The 21,626-nt window shown below is 35.9% G+C and overlaps 1 protein-coding gene across 2 annotated transcripts; it reads left to right on the top strand.

The window, feature by feature from the left end:
• The first annotated feature begins 985 nt into the window (after positions 1 to 985).
• LOC133778242 (uncharacterized) lies at positions 986 to 20,158 on the top strand. 2 transcript variants are annotated; one of them, XM_062218111.1, is made up of 10 exons: positions 986 to 1,489; positions 1,600 to 1,703; positions 12,152 to 12,220; positions 12,323 to 12,394; positions 12,731 to 12,793; positions 18,324 to 18,414; positions 18,500 to 18,744; positions 18,829 to 19,149; positions 19,229 to 19,318; positions 19,393 to 20,158. In XM_062218111.1, exons 6-10 carry the CDS (start codon positions 18,324 to 18,326, stop codon positions 20,059 to 20,061), a joined length of 1,416 nt encoding a protein of 471 aa, XP_062074095.1. In that variant the 5' UTR covers positions 986 to 1,489; positions 1,600 to 1,703; positions 12,152 to 12,220; positions 12,323 to 12,394; positions 12,731 to 12,793; the 3' UTR covers positions 20,062 to 20,158. The 2 variants fall into 2 exon arrangements, with proteins under 2 accessions (XP_062074095.1, XP_062074096.1); XM_062218112.1 differs by having other exon boundaries at positions 986 to 1,494.
• The last annotated feature ends 1,468 nt before the right edge of the window (positions 20,159 to 21,626 follow it).

The raw sequence follows: 21,626 nt of genomic DNA, 5'->3' as shown, positions 1-21,626 counted from the left end.
ATTCAGATTAATTCGCTTTGATCCTGTAAAGTATAATATGGCTTCTGGTTTTTTAGTTTAATGTAGATGCAACCATGTCTGCTTCTTCTTTGGTGTAGTTGTTAGAAATTCTGATGGTTGTATAGTGGCAGGTTTGGCAAATACCTTGAGGCTTGCAGGGAGTTTCTTCTTCATCAATCATGGAAGCTTAGGCTCTTTTGTTGGCTATCAGATGGTGTGCTGCGGTTAAATTTCCTTTAGGTTTCCTTAAGTCTCATGCCAAATTAAGTTGTGAACAAAATCAATTGTTTAGATTCTGATTTATCTATTTTTCAAGATATTGTATGTAATACTGAAAGTTCGTTATCTTCTTTCCCTGGTGTTTTTGTTGTTCATGTTTGTAGAGAGTTTAATACTTTAGCTCATTTTGTTCCAGGGTTTGATAATGATCTGCTTTAGAATAGTGTTATACCAAGCTCTTTAACTTGTATTCTTGACATTCATGTTTACTTCTAATGCTGGATATCTCTTTTTTCTTGAAAAAAAATAAAAGAAAAGAAATTTGAGGACCTATATGATATGTTGGAGATTTTTGTGATATAAATAACCCAGTGAAATAAAATTGAACTAATAAATTACTATACAGTCATGCATCAACTGATCAATATTTGTTTTGAAAAATGGACGCAGCACCTGATTTTAAGCCATCACTTCCATCTATAGAGTTTAAGGCAAATAGAAGACAGTCTTCAATATCTCAAGCTATCAAATACTGTAACAGTTAAAATGTTAAATTATATATGACAAAAGCAGTGGCAATATAACTATCTCATACCGATAAAAGAAAACCATATATATGGAGAGCCAACTAATAAAGTACTTAGTGTAAAGCCTGAGAAAAATATATATAAATATATATATATATTTTAATGGGTGGGACCACTTAAGTGAAAAGAGTCAATGGACTCTTTCTTTCTTTCTTTCTTTTTCTTTTCCTTTTCCTTCTTTTCTTCCTCTTTCTCTTCTTTCTCTCTTCTCTCCGCGGCAACACACCACCACCACTAAGACCCAACTTCCGGCAACCACCATTTTTGGCATACGGCGGCTCATTGGATTCGCCTTGCTCCGGCGACCTCAACCACCAAGCGGCACCGCCCAACTCGCCGTAAGTTGTTCGGAATAGTCAGTCAAAGTTCTGGTCCGTTAACTTTGACTGTGTTTTCCGGCCAACTCCGACCACCACTCGGCAAGTGGTTGGTACCTTTGGAACCAGCGTGGAGAGAGGAACAAAACCCACTAGGTCATTCCGGTCAACTCACTGTTTTTCTCCGGCAAGATTTTGGGTATCTCTACCTTTTTGGAAGCGTTTTCCGGCGACACCGGAGGTCATTTGGGAAAAGGAGTTGTACTTTCGTGATGTACTCATAAAGATGATCGTTTTAATATATGTCATGCATATATTCGTTGACGTTTCCGGTACCGCCACCAACCGCTATTGTGCACCGTTTGGGTGAGGTTCGGAACTTGAAATTTTAAATATGGTCATATTATATGTCATTGGACACGATTTTGAATAAGGAATGCTATAATGATAATCGTTTGCTCATTTGGTGCACGTAGGAAAAACGTGATATTAAAATCGCACTAAATCACTCTAAGTTCATCGTTAAGCTTAGGAGCGTCGCTTTGGGCTCGGATTAAATTCTAAGGAGGTATCTAAAGAGGTAGGGACTCAACTTGACTATTGGACTTATTTTACTCGTATTGAATTGCATTAAACATATTCAAATTTTGATATTTATATAATGTTTGAAAAATTGAAAACTTAACCTGCATGTTTTCTGATCTGTTCTGAGGGCACTGAGTGCCAAATATATATTTTTGTTCACTTATTTATGCAGGTTATGATTTTTGGGTATATTCAAATGTAGCTGTTATGCTGCCCAATTTTCTAAAATATAAAGGAAATATGTTTCTTTCTTTTCATGTTTACCTGCATTTGGTTATACCGATGAGAGCCATAGTGATCATGATTGGTGCACGTTGTTGTTTCACGACCTAGTCTCTGTGTCATCATAGTGTAAAGACCTAACATCTATATACAGGAAGTGTTCTGAGCCTCCCCCTTGTGGTGGTTATCAAGTCTGGCTACCCGGTTTAGGATGTCGGATTTTCTATGGTGGGTAACGGGAACTAGGGATCTAGTGGACGGTGTGATGTGCACTTGTAGCTATTCTCTTATGATTATTTGTGGTTTCTCTATTTTGGTTTATACATGATGATGTATGTTTTGTTTTCAAAGCTAACCATGCAGGGTTGTATTAAACTTTTGGGTCCTATGTTATTAGTTGTTTTCCTACTGGGCTTTATAAGCTCACCCCCTATCTCTCCCATTCCAGGAGTCTAGTGACGCGAACGTGGAAAAGATGAATTATCGATGGAGCCAATGTGTTTAGCCTATTTTTATTTCGTGTCTTTGTCTTATCTTTTGAGCATTATATATGCATTCGACTTCGAATCTAATGATCGGTATATCTGAATGAGCTATGAAACAGTTATGGATGAGGAATGGTGGATGCTAGGTATTATTTTGGGTGTTTATGACTTATTAAATTTAACTATTTGGTGATTACATAACTGTGGGAATATTATTGTTTTATGTATAATGATAAGTGATTATACTTTTATTACTAATATTTTTATATATAATTATAGGATTTATTTCATTATTTTAACTTATAATTATAGTACGATTTAATATAAATTAAATGACCATTTATAAAGACTATTTTTCAACGAGGGTTAAAGTTTGACTTTTGACCACCCAAGTTATGGATATTACAAATCTGCCACGGCCTAGGGCTCGGGTCGTGACAGAAAAATGGTATCAGAGCACCGGGTTCAAATACCTTGGAGTGTGTCACCAAATAGATTAAATTTATTTTAAAATAAAGTATTTTGATCTATAAAAGGCGTATGTATATAAATAGCATCCATTCCTCACTAACTGGTTAGCTTTTGATTTACTGACCTAAGAAAAATGCCTCCGAAAGGAAGGACTACAAGGAGAAGGCCTGCAGATGATGTCCTTGAGGCTGAGGTTCCTTCTTTGCCAGTTGCATTCCCTGTGAACACCATTCTTGAGGCTTTAAGAGGCATTCCTGCCCAATAGATGGATCCAGCTACCCGACAGAGCAATCACTTCCAAATTTTCCATCGGATTCAAATACTTAAGTCTAAAGGTGGAAAAGATTCCATGGTTGCTGAAAGATGGTCGAGGCAGATAAAGAAGAGTTTAAACATTGTGGGAACACCTAAGGAGTATCATGTTAATATTAATGTGCCCAAGTTGGAAAGGAGCGCACTAGATTGGTAGGAAGCCTTAAGTAGGATGAGTGGAACTGGTGGGATGACTTGAGGAAATTTTGAGATGGGTTCTCGAAGAACAACATTTTAACCCATCTCATAGGAGGACTTGATTGGATCATTTGATTGTTTAAGATCAATGATAGGAAAATGAACAAGAAGAACCAAGGGCGATGGTTATCTCAAGGACAACAACTTAGTGGGGGTAGCAATAGTAGTGGAACTTTAGGAAAGACTCGAATTGGGTCGTATGGGTGTTTTAGTTGTGGCCAACAGGGTCATAAGAAGAAAGATTGCCCACACGACAACAGAGGTTCCAACCATCACCTGGAGGACCCATAGGGAGTTATGATAGGTCTACTCCTTTCACAGGACAACCTAAGAGTAACCAGTTTGAGACTTCATCCTATGGTTTCATACCCACACCAGGGCAACAATCCCAATATCAACATCAGTTCTAGCCCCAAGGTTCAGGATTCAACCAGGGGTACTCGCAGAGTTTTCAAACTCCTATTTCTGCTAGAAGTTAGAGAGGGTTCAATCCCGGAGGAGGCTCAATTGCAAGCACAAGCCATATGGTCAAGGAAAAGGGAAAGCAAAGGAAAAAGCCTATGGTCAAGCCTATGCTCTTGGTGGTGATGATGTACAAGGAGGAGCATGTCAGGGAGTTGTGGATGGTGTGGTTCTTATCTCACACTCTTGGGCTCATATATTATTTGATACTGGTGCATCTCATTCTTGTATATCACTAATGTTTTCTAGCATGTTGGATTTGAGTTTGGTAACTTTTAGTCCTACATTGCAGTTGAGTGTACCTATGGGAGGGCATGGTGAAGTATCAACCATCTGCAAATCAGTTGTATTGTGTTTGAATGGCATAATTTATTAGGAAACCTGATGGTGTTACCTATGTGACAAGCTGATGTGATTCTTGGCATGGATTGGTTGTCTAAGTACTAAGTCATTGTTGAATACTCACACAAAATGTTGACTCTTTTAACTCCAGGTAGAGATTTCATTGTATATCGAGCCAACATGAGTGCAGTAAGGCAGGATCCTATCCTTAAGGCATGTTTAGGTGGGAAAAGAAACTTAGAGTGTTATGGGAGTCTGTTTGCAATTGAGGATAAGTCTAGGCCTCTAGACAAGTTTCCTTGGATATCAGTGGTTAGTGTCTTTCTAGATGTGTTTCTTGGGGATTTTTCAGGACTACCACCTAATAGAGAGATCAAATTTTGCATTGATTTGATTCCCGTGACTCAACTAGTTTCTACTACCCCTTATCGCGTTGGACGAATTGAAAAAGCAATTGAGTGAGCTAATGGATAAGGTACATTAGGAACAGTACTTCCCCATGGGGAGCTCCAGTTTTGTTTGCCAAGAAATCTGATGGATCCTTGTGCTTGTGCGTCGATTATAAGAAATTAATTCAGATGACAATTAAGAACAAGTATCCATTGCCAATGATATATGAGTTGTTTGATCAGCTCATATGTTCAAAGTGTTTTTCCAAGATTGACTTAAGGTCGGGCTATCATCAATTGAGGATTTAGGAAGAGGATATTCCTAAAACTAATTTCAGAACGCGTTATGGACACTTTGAGTTTTTGGTGATGCCATTTGAATTGACGAATGCACCTGCAATATTTATAGACCTTATGAATAGAATCTTTAGACCCTATTTGGATAAGTTTGTGGTTGTTTTTATTGATGAAATTTTGGTGTATTCCAAGACACCTGAGGACCATACAGAACATTAAACAGTTGTGTTGCAAACTTTGAGGGACCATCAATTATATGCTAAAAAAAGAAAAATGTGACTTCTGGAGGACTGAGGTCAAATTCTTAGGGCATGTAAAATATCAAGAGGACATTACTGTGAATTCATGCGAAGATAGATTCTATCTTACAGTGGGAAAAATCAAAGAACGTTACTAAGATTCGAAGTTTTCTTGGGTTAGTAGGTTACTATCATCGCTTTGTGGAGAATTTTTCTCGAATTGCTATGCCTTTGAAAAAGCTAACAAGAAAGGATTTAAAGTTCGTGTGGGATGACAGTTGTGAAGAAGCTTTCAGAGAACTTAAGCCAAGAGTGACTACGGTGACTATTCTCGCTGTGCTTAATAGTGATGAACCGTTTGTGGTATTTGTTGATGCATCTGGTACTGGTTTAGGTGGAGTTCTCATGCCAAATGGCAAGGTTGTTGCCTATGTTTCACGCCAATTGAAGACACATGAGAAGAACTAACCCACACATGATTTGGAACTTGCAGTAGTGATTTTTGCCTTGAAAATGCGGAGATGTTACTTATAGGTGGAAAAGTTTGAATTAGAATTTGATCATAAGAGTTTAAAGTATCTCTTTACTCAAAGAGACTTGAATTTTAGGCAAAGAAGAAGGGTTGAGTATAGGGTAAATTATGATTTCAGTTTGAGATATTCTCATGGAAAAGTAAATGCGGTTGCTACACAGTGCTACTTCAACAAGTTAAGTAATGTTAGTGGCAAGATGAGAAATTGAGACTTATCTAGAATCGAATCCAAAACGGTGAGCAATTAGATGGATGGACAGTAAATGCTGAAGGATTCTTATACCATAAGGGAAGATTAGTCGTTGCAAATATCCCTGATCTTAGAGAGTCTGTTATGATTGAGGCCCATAGGTCTAAGTTTGTTGTACACCCTGGAAGCACAAAGATGTACCAAGATTTTAAAAGACAATATTGGTGGGAAGGTATGAAGAGCGATGTGGCTAACTTTGTAGCTAAGTGTATGGTTTTCCAACAGGTTAAAGCTGAGCACCAGAGACCTTCAGGGTTGCTTCAACCTTTACCTATGCCAGAATGGAAGTGGGATGAGATCACGATGGACTTTGTGATGGGATTACCATTAACACCATTAAATCATGACACTGTCCGGTTGATTGTCGATCGTTTGACCAAATCTGCTCATTTCATTCCAATTAGGAAGGATTGTAAGGTTTCTAAACTAGCTTGACCTTATGTGGGTAATATACTTTGACTGTATGGGTTGCCTTCCAGCATTGTTTCTGATAGAGGTCCTCGATTTATATCAAGGTTTTTGCGAGCATTGCTAGAAGCTTTAGGAACTTAACTTAACTTGAGCACCGCTCACCACCCTCAGACAGATGGACAGTCTGAGAGGACTATCCAAACTTTGGAGGACATGCTTCGTTCTTGTATTTTGGATTTTGGGGGTAGTTGGGGAAAACATTTGTCATTGGTGGAATTCACTTATAATAATAGCTACCAGGCCAGTATAGGCATGGCTCCTTATGATGCCTTATATGAGCGACCATGCAGATCACCTTTTGTGTTGGGCAAAACCAGATTAGCATGTCACAATTGGATCTCAAATTGCTAGTACTACTGGGAAGATCAAAGTATTTTTTTTTCCAAGAGAGACTTAGGGTTGTTCAAAGTTGTAAGAAGAGTTATGCTGATCTCCTCCAATGAGAAGTTGAGTTTGAGGTTGGTAACTATGTCTTCTTGAAAGTTACTCCCATGCTTGGTGTGTCGAGATTTGGAGTGAAGGGTAAGCTAGCCCCGAGGTATATTGGACCTTTCGAGGTTATCGAGATGGTTGGGGAGGCCGCTTATCGATTGAACCTACCGTCGCGGTAGGGGCATGTTCACAATGTGTTCCAGGTGTCGATGCTGAGTAAGTATACTCCAGACCCATCGCACGTCATTGCGTATCAAGCTTTCCCTCTTCAAGAGAACATGACATATAAAGAATAACCTATCAGAATCCTAGCAAGATAGTTAAAGGTGATAAGGGATAGAGGGATTCTCGTAGTCAAGGTCTTATGGCGGAACCAAAGAGAAGATGAGGCTATTGGAGAGTTAGAGTCGGAGATGTATGAGAAGTATCCTCATTTGTTTAAATTTTCAGCTTGAGGTTGTACTTTGAAAATTTCGGGACGAAATTTCTTTAAGGAGGGAAGAATGTAAAGCCTGAGAAATATATATATATATTAATGGGTGGGACCCACTTAAGTGAAAAGAGTCAATGGACTCTTTCTTTTTTTTTTTCTTTTCCTTTTCCTTCTTTTCTTTCTCTTTCCCCGACTACCCTCTCTCTCTTCTCTTTCTCTTCTTTCTCTCTTCTCTCACTACAAGAAATATTGGTTTTAGAGGCAACTCTATTAGGGGCGACATATGTCGCCCCTAATATTCTAAAAATCAGGGGCGACAAATCATTAGTCACCCCTGATATTGGTATGAGTCGCCCCTGATGTTGAGATATTTTCGCCATTTGTGAAAATTATTAGGGGCGACGTGTCGCCCCTAATATTCTAGTATCAGGGGCGACACATGATTAGTCGCCCCTGATATTGGTATGAGTCGCCCCTGATGTTTTGAATGTTTGCCACTTGTGAAAATTATTAGGGGCGACTATATGTCGCCCCTAATATTCTAGAATCAGGGGCGACACATCATTAGTCGCCCCTGATATTGGTATGAGTCGCCCCTGATATTTTGAAAATTTTGGCCTTTTGTGAAAATTATTAGGGGCGACGCGGCGACACATGATTAGTCGCCCCTGATTTGGTATGAGTCGCCCCTGATGTTTTGAAATTTTTTCCACTTGTGAAAATTATTAGGGGCGACTACATGTCGCCCCTAATATTCTAGAATCAGGGGCGACACATCAGTAGTCGCCCCTGATATTGGTATGAGTCGCCCCTGATGTTTTGAATGTTTGCCACTTGTGAAAATTATTAGGGGCGACTACATGTCGCCCCTAATATTCTAGAATCAGGGGCGACACATCATTAGTCGCCCCTGATATTGGTATGAGTCGCCCCTGATGTTTTGAAATTTTTGCCATTTGTTAAAATTATTATAGAATGGCCATAAAAACAAGATTTTACAAGATCCATGACATTCAAATAGAAAAATAGAAGCAATTTAATATAAGGGAATAAAAAAAAAATTCATCAATGCATTCAAGATATCATGTCTAGGGTTTTGAAATAACCCTTAACTATAAAGAAAACTACTCCATAATCATATTTCATATTCATAAACATAAATATTCAATGAAAATAAAAGTGTTTTGAGAAGAATGAAAAACTAGATTGAAGAATATAGATGATGATGTTTTTTCCTCCTCCTCTGCTGCTCTAGCCTCTAAAAATCGCAATCCAAAGTTATGATAAAAGTTAACCCTAATCTCTTTTATAGCCCCCAATAATTACATTTAAAATTTAAATTTTAAAGAAAAATTTGTCGCACGGCCGCGGCCACGGGTCATATTCTGGGCCATGTTCGCGCGGAGGCCGCGGCCAGGATATCATGTTGGCTGCGGCCAATCACTACTACAATCTGGACATCAGGCATGGTAGGTCAGTTCTGCAGAAACTGACTTAATATATGTTCATAAGTCGGTACTTAGGGAACCGACCTATCATGTTAGTCAAAGAGAAGCATGGCAGGTCGGTTTTTAAGGAACCGACCTACCATGCATAACATAAATTATCATTGATGATTTCTTGTCATAACATAAATTTTTTATGACTATATGTCGTTTTTAATCTTAACAAATAATTATTTGTGACTGAAAGTATTATACAATAACAATTTGTCCTTGAGCAAAAATATATTTAGTCACAATAAATTATTACTTTTGTTGCTAATACTTTTAGCTACGGACTTTTAAATATATTTTTAGTCACAAATTTTATTATAATCATGGAAACAATATTATTTATAGTGAAACTTACATATATGCCATCTTAAAATTTTAATTAAAGAGATAATTAATGTAATAATATAATTTCATATGTCATTCTACCTCGATCACTATCTTTTTCTACCAAAAAATTTACAGGATTTATACTCTTATTTGTTGGCAATTAAGTTTCAAAATTTTCCACATTCCCACATACTGTAAACTTTCATTCACAATTTCGATTGATTTTATGCTACTCAAGATCAATATTAGTCGATCTACAATTCTATTAAAAAAATTGAGACCAACAATTGATTTATTAGTTGAGAGTTTGAATATGAAATTGTCCTTTTTTTCAAAATTTTATTCAGGTAACCAGCAATGAGATAAATTATAACCGGTTACAACTTTTTCAAGTTTAAAACTTGTAACAGGTTACAAGTTTAAAACTGGTAACAGGTTACAAGTTTGGGAAAAAAAATTTCTTTTGGTTTCAAAATCGTAACCAGCTACTACTCTTGAACTAAGAAAAAGTTGTACTCGTTCCAAGTGGTTTCTTTCCGAAATATTCTTGGCGAATGTGGTGGGAGCCTTGACTGTTTCAAGGTCCCTGGCTGACTGAGCGTATCCGGGTTCATGTTCGGGTATGGTTTTGGGCGTTTGGATGGTTTTGGGTCTTGTTGGCTAATTAGGCTAGCTCATTGGGCTGAGTGATTGCTTGTTGGATTCTTTTTTATTAAGGTCACTGATTTTGCCCACTACAGTTTGTCCCTCACTCTTTGGTATGGAATTCATTCTTTATCAAAGAGTAAAAAATAAATTAATTCTATCGTGTTTATCCAACTTCCCCATGGTTAGAGAAAATTATTAGAGTATGCCTTGACTCTATTTACCCCTTTCAGTAATTATTCACGGGGTCTAGGGGTGAAACGCCCTAGTTTTGGGGGTTCGGGGGCGGAACGCGGCCCCCGAAAGGTATACGCGATTTACTTGCGACCGAGTGATGCGCACCTAGCTCATGCTCAAACCGGACCAATGATGTAGCTTTTGGATATATATATTCATTTGTATAAATGGTCATATTTTCTTTAATTTATATATTCGGTCTGCAATCTCGCGAGCTAAGAGATTAGACAAATGAATCTCCAAATTTGGGGGTGTAACAATATTGTATATACACCGTAATATAAAATAAATGGAAAATGGTTGTAGGGATATTTTTGCCATTTCATTGTTATTATTATATTTCAGTATTTAATAAAAAAGAAATAAAACCCTAAATCGTTAATCTCCTCCACTCTCCTCATTTCGTTTTTTGCATTTTTCAGTTTGAGATATCTGCATCTTCGTTCCAAAATCGAAGAGGAGATTATTTCCCCAGCTTCTCTCTGCTCTCTGCATCGTCTCCAGTCTGCCAGCCTCCGACTTCGACGATCTTGGGGTTCTTAGTAGGCGTTCTCAGTTCGCCAGCCATCGACTTCGACGACAGTCGGCGTTCTCAGGTTTCCAGCCTCGTACTTTGACGATCTTGGCCATTCTCAGCTTCACCTTCGATCACCGACGGGTCTGCTCACTCTCGGGTCTCTCTCCCTAACGCCGACGGTCTGCGACTCCCTCTCGGCTCTCTCTCCAAACGGTCGGCGACACCCTCTTGGCTACGAGTTGCTCTCTCTGCCGAAACACAGATAACCTGAAACCCACCCAAGTTTTTGTTTGAGTTATGAGTTTTGAGGTTTTGGTTTTGAGAAGAGAGGAAAAGAATACACATGGAAATGCAAGTAACGGTTTTGGTTTCTCTAGCTATTATAAACATTTGAGCTTTCTCTGTGATCATTTTTTGGTTTGTTTTCTTTATTTTCTTATATGTATATATTTGTTTATTTGGAAGATTGATTGTCTTCTGTTTGGCTGCTGAGAGAATTGAGGGAAAGTCAAGGAATGATTTTTCTGAGTTTTATGCTTCTTTCGGTCTGGGGTCTGGTATTTCAATCATTCAGCTTGAAGGTCTTTTTTATTCTTCCCCTTTTAATCTAGTCTTCAAGTCTTTAGATATTTGAGCTACCGTGTACATATTCTGTTCTAAGAATTTTTTGAATCATCGGCTATATGCATATTGAAGAAGGAAAGTTCATCGCTGCCTTCCTTTGTGTTTGTCTAGTCTGTTAGAGAATGGGTCTGGATTATTTGTTGAGACTTGCTATATATACTAAAGGGCCTTTGATATTTGCATTTATCTCTGATTTATTTTGTTGGACTATTGTGTTGAAAGATTCAAATATGCCTTAATTTTAGCTATTCCTAATTTTGGAATTTTTCTTGTTTTAGCATTTGATACTTTTACTCAGTCAAGGTTTTGTGAATTTTATACTGAGCATAAATTACAGATGTCTATTAGTGAGTTTTTGTAGCTTTGTTGAAGGGTCTGATTCTTTTATTGGTCTTTTCTGTTGATTGCCTTTTGTGAAATGTTGTTGATATATCTGATCATTGAAAAATGAACCTGAGGTTTGAGTTTTGTATTTGTAAATTCAATGTGTTTTATTGAAGGAACCAAATCATAGTGTACAGTTTGTAAGTATTTAAATATGTATATGTATATATATACATATATATAGAGAGAGATAGAATATATGTAAGTAATGATGCTTATAACAACCTTTTAAATATATTGGATTTTAAAAGTTATATTTTTTACTTCTGATATGAGGTTTTTCAAATTAGTTGATATAGTTCAGTGCACATTCATATTATATTGGAATTATATATATTTTACAGAAAAAGTTACATTGGATTACAAACTTAAGTGCACATTTACATTGGATTTTAATTTTATAGAAAAGTGCTAGAACATGTTAATTATTACATACAGGACAATATCAAATCTGGAAAATAGCATGTGAGACATAACTTCATTATTAAACATTCCCATAGTCACATATATAAATCAGATAGTACTTTTCAGAATTTACTCATGCAATAACACGGCAATGCATTCAGAGTTGAATGGTAGTTCCAGTAGTAGTAGAAGCATGGTTTTCAGAGTTTATTACTAGATAATAAATATTATTATAGAGTGTCAGAAGACTAAGTTTTCTTTAACTAAACACAGTGATCTCTCTTGCAACTACCTCAATGGATCAATCCCCCCAAGCCTTTCTCGTGCACCCCTGCGCATTCTGTAAGTTACTTGTGCTCTCTTCTTATCAATTATTTATATCAATATCACAATGTATCTCTCAAATGTGTCATCATTTTTTAACTGTTGGCTGGTTTGGTGCAGGGGTGTACTGGGAAACCGACTCAGTGGTTCCATTCCTCCAGAGATTGGTAACATTAGAACGCTCAGGGAGCTGTAAGTCTAATATATAAATGTGTAATATATAGTATGGTAGTGTCAAAATGTAAGACTTTTTTAGCAATAGTTTTCTGTCAATTCTTTTAAGGATCAATTTAATGTTTCTTCAAAATCTGTAGGACTCATATAGAAGCAAATATTTTAAACCACTTTGTCATATCAAGACTTTTTTATAATTGTGTATTTATATATAAATATATATATACTCAGTCAAGGTTTTGTGTATTTTATACTGAGCATAAATTACAGATGTCTATTAGTTTAATTTTGTACTTTTACTCAGTTAAGGTTTAAGTTTGTTTAAATTTAATTTTTTGTGTTGATTTTGTGTAGAAATTGAAGGAGTATCTATTGGAAATTTGGTCACTAGAGTATTTATAATTTTGTGGCATCAAGGTATGTATTTTTTAATTATGTTATTATTTTAATTAATATGTGAATGTGTGTACAAAGTAAGATGTGTTTAGTGATATATTTATATATGTGTATAAAATTGTAGCATGTTTTAGTATTTAAATTTGATTAATAATCTGTATATTGTGAATGTTCTGGGAATTTTCTGAGTGTTTTTTGTAGGGTTTTAAATTTTTGGGATATGTTATAATAGAAATGTTATGCTGCCGAAATTTTGGTAGAGTTAGAGTACTAAATAAATAATAATATAATAAATAAAACATTGAATACTTAGAATTAACAAAATAAATTAAAACATTAGATAACTAATTTAATTTAATATTAATAATTTAATAATTTTAAAATAAAGTGAAAAATTATAATTTAATAGTAACAAATTTAGTAATTTAAAAATAAATTAAATAATTAGATATATAATTTAAAAATAAATTAAAAGTTAGATAAATAATTTCAAAATAAATTACAAAATTATAATTTAATTTAATATTAACAAACTTAGTAATTAAAAAATAAATTTAAAAATTAGATAAATAATTTCAAAATAAAATAAAATTTTAGATAAATGAATTAAAAAATTATAATTTTATTTAATAGTAACAAATTTAGTAATTTAAAAATAAATTAAATAATTAGATAAATAATTTCAAAATAATTTAACAGTTAGATAAATCATTTCAAAATAAATTACAAAATTATAATTTTATTTAATAGTAACAAATTTAGTAATTTAAAAATAAATTAAATAATTAGATAAATAATTTCAAAATAATTTAACAGTTAGATAAATCATTTCAAAATAAATTACAAAATTATAATTTTATTTAATAGTAACAAATTTAGTAATTTAAAAATAAATTAAATAATTAGATAAATAATTTCAAAATAATTTAACAGTTAGATAAATCATTTCAAAATAAATTACAAAATTTTAATTTAATTTAATATTAACAAATTTAGTAATTAAAAAATTAGATAAATAATTTCAAAATAATTTAACAGTTAGATAAATAATTTCAAAATAAATTACAAAATTTTAATTTAATTTAATATTAACAAATTTAGTAATTAAAAAATAAATTGAAAAATTAGATAAATAATTTCAAAATAAATTAAAATTTTAGATAAATGAATTAAAAAATTATAATTTTATTTAATAGTAAAACATAAGATTTAATAAAACATCATAAGATTATAATTACAAAATTATAATTTAATATCATAAGATTTTATAAGACATCATAAAACATCAATTGTTAAAAAATATTTCTTTTTTTGTTGCTTTTCTTTGGTGATAAAATTTGATCACCAAAGATTGGATAGACGTTTTATATATTATCACTTAGTGATAATGTTTTATTAATTATTTTCAATCACGAAAAGCCTTAGACCCGTTCGGTGAAGCTGAGTCAGTAAGAACTCTTAAATATGCTTCTCCGAATTATCCAGGACGGTATGTGTCCGCATGGATAGTTTGGATTTGTTGTGTACCTATAATTTGATCTAGTACTCATTTTATTGTTTCGTTAATAGAGATTTCAATATGTGTCTCTTTATTTGTTCTCGTAAGTGGGCAAACTTAATTTTAGTCTGCCCATTTATGAGAACTATAGGGAGGTGCTGCCGAAATTTTTACATAAACGAAACAATTTTAAGAGTGTAGATTAAATTATATGTATACTACAAATCTGAATGGGATAGGTTCTTTACCCTTATAGAAGTGGAGTGAAAAGGTGGATTAGGGCACACACACACATAGTCAATAAGTTTTAATTATTGTTTATTCTTGTATCGTAGATGCCGATAGATAAGAGTTGGACGGCATTAAGGAAGCGTAACTGTGATGCTTATTGGAACGGTCTCCAAGCCTTCTTGAGAATGGCAAAAGAACACGTAGACTGCGACGGGAGAATTTTATGCCCGTGTGTGAGGTGCCTGAATGTTAAACTACAAACTATAGATACAGTGGAGGCTCATGTATTTGACAAGGGTTTTCAACAGAGTTATCAAAAGTGGGTTTACCACGGTGAGGTGGAAGCTAGTGTCGCCAATGAGGTAGTTGAGGAGAATGAAGATGTAGACGAGATGGTTGACGTCGTTGATGATTTCCTCTTACCGAAAAATGCAGAGGAAGCAGATGGTGTGTCTGGCAGTCGAATGGGACAGTATTATGACGAGTTGTTCGACAAGATTGAAGCTGAGTTGTATCCGAGTTGTGATTGGATATCATCCTTAAACTTTTTGGCAAAGTTGATGCATTTGAAAGTTAGAGGGAAGTGGCCAAATAACTCTTTCGATGAGTTGTTGAAGTTACTAAAATTTGCATTTCCGAAAGATAATAAAATTCCCCCAACACACTATGAGGCGAAAAAGAAGCTGAGTAAGTTAGGGATGGGATATCAATCAATCCATGTGTGTAAATATGATTGTTCCTTATTTTATAATGAGCATGCAAGCAAAGATTCATGTCATGTGTGTGGGAGTAGCCGATGGGTCAATGAAAAGAAGAAGGGGAAAAAGGTTCCACACAAGATGATGCGTTACTTTCTGCTGACTCCCAGATTAAAGCGAATGTACAGTTCAAGACATACAGCTAATGGCATGTTATGGCATCATACTTGGAGATCAATAGAAGATGGGGTGATGCGTCATCCGGTTGACGGGTCTGCATGGAAAGACTTTGATGCCACCCATCCTGATTTTGCAAAAGATCCTAGAAATGTCCGTCTAGGCTTGGCTGCTGATGGGTTTAATCCTTTTGGAAATATGAGCTTATCATACAGCATGTGCCCTGTGATTTTGACGAACTACAATCTCCCCCCTTGGCTATGCATGAAGGAAGAGTATTTTATGCTAACTCTGCTTATTCCTAGGCCAAAATCACCGGGTAAAGACATGGATGTATTTCTAAGACCCTTGGTGGATGAGTTAAAACAATTGTGGATTAACAGGGTCGACACAAGAGATGGCACAAAGAATGAATTGTTCAAGACGCGTGCAGCCCTTCTGTGGACAATTAACGATTTCCCTGCTCGTAGTAGCTTGTCTGGTTGGAGCGGGCAAGGGTATAAAGCATGTCCAACGTGCAATGAAGACACCACTTCCATTCGAGTGATTGGTAAGACATCGTATGTCGGTCATAGGCGATTCTTGAGGACTAATCATAAGTATAGAAGGGACAAGGAATTTGATAGCAAAGTTGAGAAAAGAAATCCTCCACAACAGTTTACTTGTCAACAAGTTTTAGATCAAGTCAATGCTTTACCGCTTCAAGTGTCTGGTAAACATGACAGATTTGGGGGGTGAAGCGCAAGCGAGGTGCAGGGGAAAGTAATTGGAGGAAAAAAAGTATTTTTTATGAACTTGATTACTGGAGTTCAAATCAGTTAAAACACAACCTAGATGTGATGCATGTTGAGAAGAATGTGTGCGACAGCATCCTTGGGACTTTGTTAGATAATGATAAATCTAAGGACACCACTAACGCAAGACATGATTTAAAGAATATGGGGGTTAGGAAATTGTTGTGGATTTACGAGGATGCCAATAAAAGGTTAATGAAACCGCATGCTCCATACGTGTTCACTTTTGAACAGAGGCGAGATTTCTGTCAATTTTTGAAAGGAGTGAAGTTGCCCGATGGTTTTTATTCTAATCTAAAGAAAAAAGTCACAAACAATGACTCAAACATTGTTGGGTTGAAGTCCCATGATTGTCATGTGATAATGCAACGATTACTTGCAGTAGGTGTTCGCAAGTTTTTGCCAGAATCTATATCCACTACCATCACTGAATTGTGTAATTTTTTCAAACAATTGTGCTCTAGGACACTGAACGTTTCTGATATGGAGAAAGCTAAGGATGACTTGATTGTTATTTTATGCAAGATGGAGTTGATTTTCCCTCCAGCATTCTTTGACATAATGATCCATCTGGTTTTGCACTTGCCTGATGAAGCAATATTGGGAGGACCTGTATTTATGAGGTGGATGTATCCTTTTGAAAGATACATGAAAAAAATTAAAAAACTATGTCAGGAATAAAGCTCGTCCTGAAGGATCTATAGCAGAAGGATATGTTGCAGATGAGGCTTTGACATTCTGTTCAATGTATTTCAAAGGCGTGGAAACAAAATTTAATCAGCCTGATCGTAACGAAGATGCACCGTATGTGAATCGACACCTCACAGTGTTTGAATCTCAATGTCGTCCTCTTAGTAAGGGAATTCCCGTGCCCCTCGATGAAAATACTCGAAATAAAGCTGAGTGGTTCATATTGGATAATTCTCCAGAAACTGAAGTGTATTTAGAGTAAGTACATAATTAATATTCATTTTATTCTTTGTTCAATCTACTCCTTAATTAACAATATTGACATTGTTAATTAATTAACAGGGAACACCTAACTAAGGTGCAATAAAGAGATACGGCTGCCAATCATAAATTGATACATAAGAAAGAGTTTCGTTCATGGTTTCATAAGAAGGTAACTTGTACTTAGCAAATTGCATACTACAAATTACATTCTCATTCTAATATATTTCTTTATTATTAGATATATGACTTGCACCAACTTGGGTCATTAGAGCATGCTGATGAATTACTAGCTTTAGCATCTGGGTCAGATCTATTGGCTTACTCCTACCAAGCATGTATAGTGAACGGAGTTCGATTTGTCTCATACAATCGAGATCAGAATCGAATTACACAAAATAGTGGAGTGTGTGTTGCTGGAACAGATGGTTTTAACTATTACGGGCAACTTGAAGAAATACTCCAGCTGTCTTTTACTGGTTCTTATTCGGTGGTATTATTTCGATGTAAATGGTTCAATACAGATCCGAAAAAAAAGAAAACCATCATTGTAAATAATATTACTAGTATCAATGTTAGCGGTGAATGGTATAAAGATGAACCGTTCATACTGGTTAGTCAAGCAAAACAAGTATTCTACATCGATGATCTCGTTAGAGGACGAGATTGGAAAGTTGTCCAAGAAGTGAATCATCGGCAAGTTTGGGACTTTCCAGATGCTTCAGATATGATTGCTGATGTTGATGTTGTACATGACACCAACTCATCGAATTTTGTTTTGACTGTGGATCTCAGAGAGTTGGTTGTTCAGCAATCTGATGTACCAGCGACTCAAGTCAACACGGCCCATCGACCTTCTTTAGTTGTTCAAGAAGATGATGGATTTATTAATGACAATGAAGATGATATGGTAGACAGTGTAGAAGAAGCAGAAGATGAGGATGAATTAATTGTCGACCTTAGTGATGATAATACTGATGATGTGTGCCCGATAGATGTTGATGTAATTAGTGAGGATAGTGACTATTCTACTTAGTTTTGTATCTAGTGTTCAATGTATTATACATATTGAGAAATAAAAAGTTCGTTTCCAAATAGCATGTTTCAAATTACCTAATCAATTGAAATAATACTCAATAAATTAATTATAAATAATAATTAAATATCAAAATAGATAGGATAAATTACTGTCGTGTTAGTAGATGTCAGCAGATGTGGCTAGAGCTCACGGTGGAGACGCTGGCGGTGATCCTCCACCGGATCCTACTAGGATCCCGACTACATGCGACTCAAGTAAATTTTTTGTTATTTTATTTACACATATGTTTATCATGTATATACTAATATTCTATGTATTATTAATAAAAAAAAAATACAGGAATCCCAACTAAGAGAAAGGGTCGTGGCGCAGCTATTGGAAAAGATCTAGAAGAGAGGCAGCGTAAAAATGGAAAACCACTGGAAGTAACGTTTTGCCCACGATCCTACAAGGTTGTTGGGGGCGAGCACGCTGCTTTTGTCCGCCTTGTGGGAACCCAAATTAAAACGAAAGTTCCCGGACATTACGGTTCATGGGAATTAGTGCCTCAACAATACAAGGATCAGGTCCTTGCCATAATTCAGGTAAAAATAGTATTAAATATATTTTTTTAAAATTTGTCTTTAATATAGTACATATATTATTAATATGTTTAATTTTCAATTTAGTACTATTATCAAATAGCGGGCCGCGAGGATTTCTTAAAGTGTTTAAATGGTATCGATCGAGAGATGAAAGACCGATACCGTAATAGGAAAACACTAAGACACGAACACTTTGAGAAATACTACAATGGACCGGAGGATTGGGATAAGGTTCTAAACAACCCAACCGATGATGTTAACAAGGAGGAGTGGAAGCAGATTTGTCAGTTATTTACAAGTCCACAATTTATTGCGCGCTCCATAAAGAATAAGGAAAATCGGAAGAAACAAAAGTATTCTACAACACAGGGTACAAAATCGCTGGCAGCCGTCCGTTTTGAAAAAGTAAGTAAAAGATAAAATATTATCAAAATTATGTTATTTTAAATTATATGTTCTCTAACATTTTGGTTATATTTTTTAGACGAACCCGGACCTCATTGAGTCATGGAAGGATTATCATTGGAAGAAATCAAAAAATGATTTCGTGAACGATGATGCTCGCCAAGATTATGTAAGTTTGAATTATATTTTTTAATATTAATAGAGTTATATTTAATGTTAGTGTCTAACATTTTTTGAAAACAGGAAAAACTGAAGACTGATTTTGAGTTACGAACTCAGCAAACATCCACTGATGCTTCTAATAATGATAGTCTGTCATCAGTTGATCAGGTGGAGGTGCTACAAAAAGTATTAGGCCAAAGGCGTGGACATGAGCGAGTAGTAGGCCGCAAATTGAAGGGGTCGGGGTCGAGGTCGGGGTCGAGGTCATCATCTACCCAACACTCTCACTTCAGCGAGTCTCAAGTTCCTCCTCATCATTCAAGAGAATATATAGAAAATCTGGAGAATAATTTACAGAAATTGACTGATCAAGTTAATTTCTTAACTCAATATTTTGTACCTTCATTTCGTCCACCAAACGTTCAGATGCCGCATGTGCCTGATAGTGACAATACTTCTAGGGCTTCGTCTTCTCAACCTCCAGCTCCAACTCATCCTTCTATGTACGGGGCAGCGCCGTCTTATCATATGGTACCTCCATATATGTACGGAGCAACATCTTATCCGTGTCCGATTCCACCGTCCTCCCAGCCATCGTATCCCTACATGTATGGAGCTGGATCGTCCACATTACCTCCCCAATATCCTTGGCCGATGCCGCCACTGCAGCAATCACAACCACAGCCACCGCAACAACCACAACAAGAAGACAATGGGGAGGAGGACGAGGCAACTGATTTAGGAGATTAAGTTTATATTTTTATTAATTATTGTTAAATTTTATGAACAATATGAATATTTGTTATGTTAATGTATTATGAATATATACAATTGTTATTTTAATATACTAATTTAAATATTTAATATAATATTTTTTTTAATATATTTGTTTTCAATTAATTAAATTTTAAATAATTATTTCGATAAATAATTATTTAAAATTGTATTTAATTAATTAATTTTATTATTTTTTTATAAATGAAGTAGTATTAGGGGCGACATTGTCGCCCCTGATAATATGTCACGTGCAACTATTTGGGGCGACAAAATATAATATTAGGGGCGACTTGTCGCCCCTAATACTATTTAATTAATTAATTTTATTATTTTTATATAAATAAAGAAGTATTAGGGGCGACATTGTCGCCCCTGATAATATGTCACGTTCGATTATTTGGGGCGACTGAGTATAGTATTAGGGGCGACGCGTCGCCCCTAATGCTTAATTATTAGGGGCGACAATGTCGCCCCTAGTAATATACCACGTGGACCCATTTGGGGCAACATATTATAGTATAAGGGGCGACATATCGACAAAATAAATTCAAAATTTTCAAATTTTTTAGGCAATATTTCAACTTTTAGGGGCGACTTTGTCGCTCCTAATATTTGAATATCAGGGGCGACCCTATAGTCGCCCCTAATGTACCCCTTCAGGGACATTTTTCCACCGGCGACTAATCAGGGGCGACAAGTCGCCCCTGATACATATTAGGGGCGACTTTTTGGGTTATTAGGGGCAACATGCGTCGCCCCTAAAACTCATTTTTGTTGTAGTGTCTCCACGGCAACACACCACCACCACTAAGACCCAACCTCCGACAACCACCATTTTTGGCATACGGCAGCTCATTGGATTCGCCTTGCTCCGGCGACCTCAACCACCAAGCGGCACCGCCCAACTCGCCGTAACTTGTTCGGAATAGTCAATCAAAGTTTTGGTCCGTTAACTTTGACTGTGTTTTCCGGCCAACTCCGACCACCACTCGGCAAGTGGTTGGTACCTTTGGAACCAGCGTGGAGAGAGGAACAAAACCCACTAGGTCATTCCGGTCAACTCGCCATTTTTCTCCGGCAAGATTTTGGGTATCTCCGCCCTTTTGGAAGCGTTTGCCGGCGACACCGGAGGTCATTTGGGAAAAGGAGTTGTACTTTCGTGATGTACTCATCGAGAGGATCGTTTTAATATATGACATGCATATATTCGTTGACGTTTCCGGTACCGCCACCAACCGCTATTGTGCACTGCTTGGGTGAGGTTCGGAACTTGAAATTTTAAATATGGTCATATTATATGTCATTGGACACGATTTTGAATAAGGAATGCTATAATGATAATCGTTTGCTCATTTGATGCACGTAGGGAAAACGTGATATTAAAATCGCACTAAATCACTCTAAGATCATCGTTAAGCTTAGGAGCATCGCTTTGGGCTCGGATTAAATTCTAAGGAGGTATCTAAAGAGGTAGAGACTCAACTTGACTATTGGACTTATTTTTCTCGTATTGAATTGCATTAAACATATTCAAATTT

Source organism: Humulus lupulus, chromosome 5 (assembly GCF_963169125.1).
Source record: "Humulus lupulus chromosome 5, drHumLupu1.1, whole genome shotgun sequence".
NCBI lineage: Eukaryota > Viridiplantae > Streptophyta > Magnoliopsida > Rosales > Cannabaceae > Humulus > Humulus lupulus.
The sequence above is the reverse complement of the archived record's forward strand: the minus strand, read 5'-3'. Positions and strand labels throughout refer to the sequence as shown.

Excerpts from the sequence above, each read along its gene's own strand:
- LOC133778242 (XM_062218111.1), top strand. The coding sequence starts at position 18,324 with ATGTCAGCAGATGTGGCTAGAGCTCACGGTGGAGACGCTGGCGGTGAT. Across the intron at positions 18,745-18,828 it reads AGGTCCTTGCCATAATTCAG|TACTATTATCAAATAGCGGG; the intron begins GTAAAAATAGTA and ends TTTTCAATTTAG. Across the intron at positions 19,319-19,392 it reads ATGATGCTCGCCAAGATTAT|GAAAAACTGAAGACTGATTT; the intron begins GTAAGTTTGAAT and ends TTTTGAAAACAG.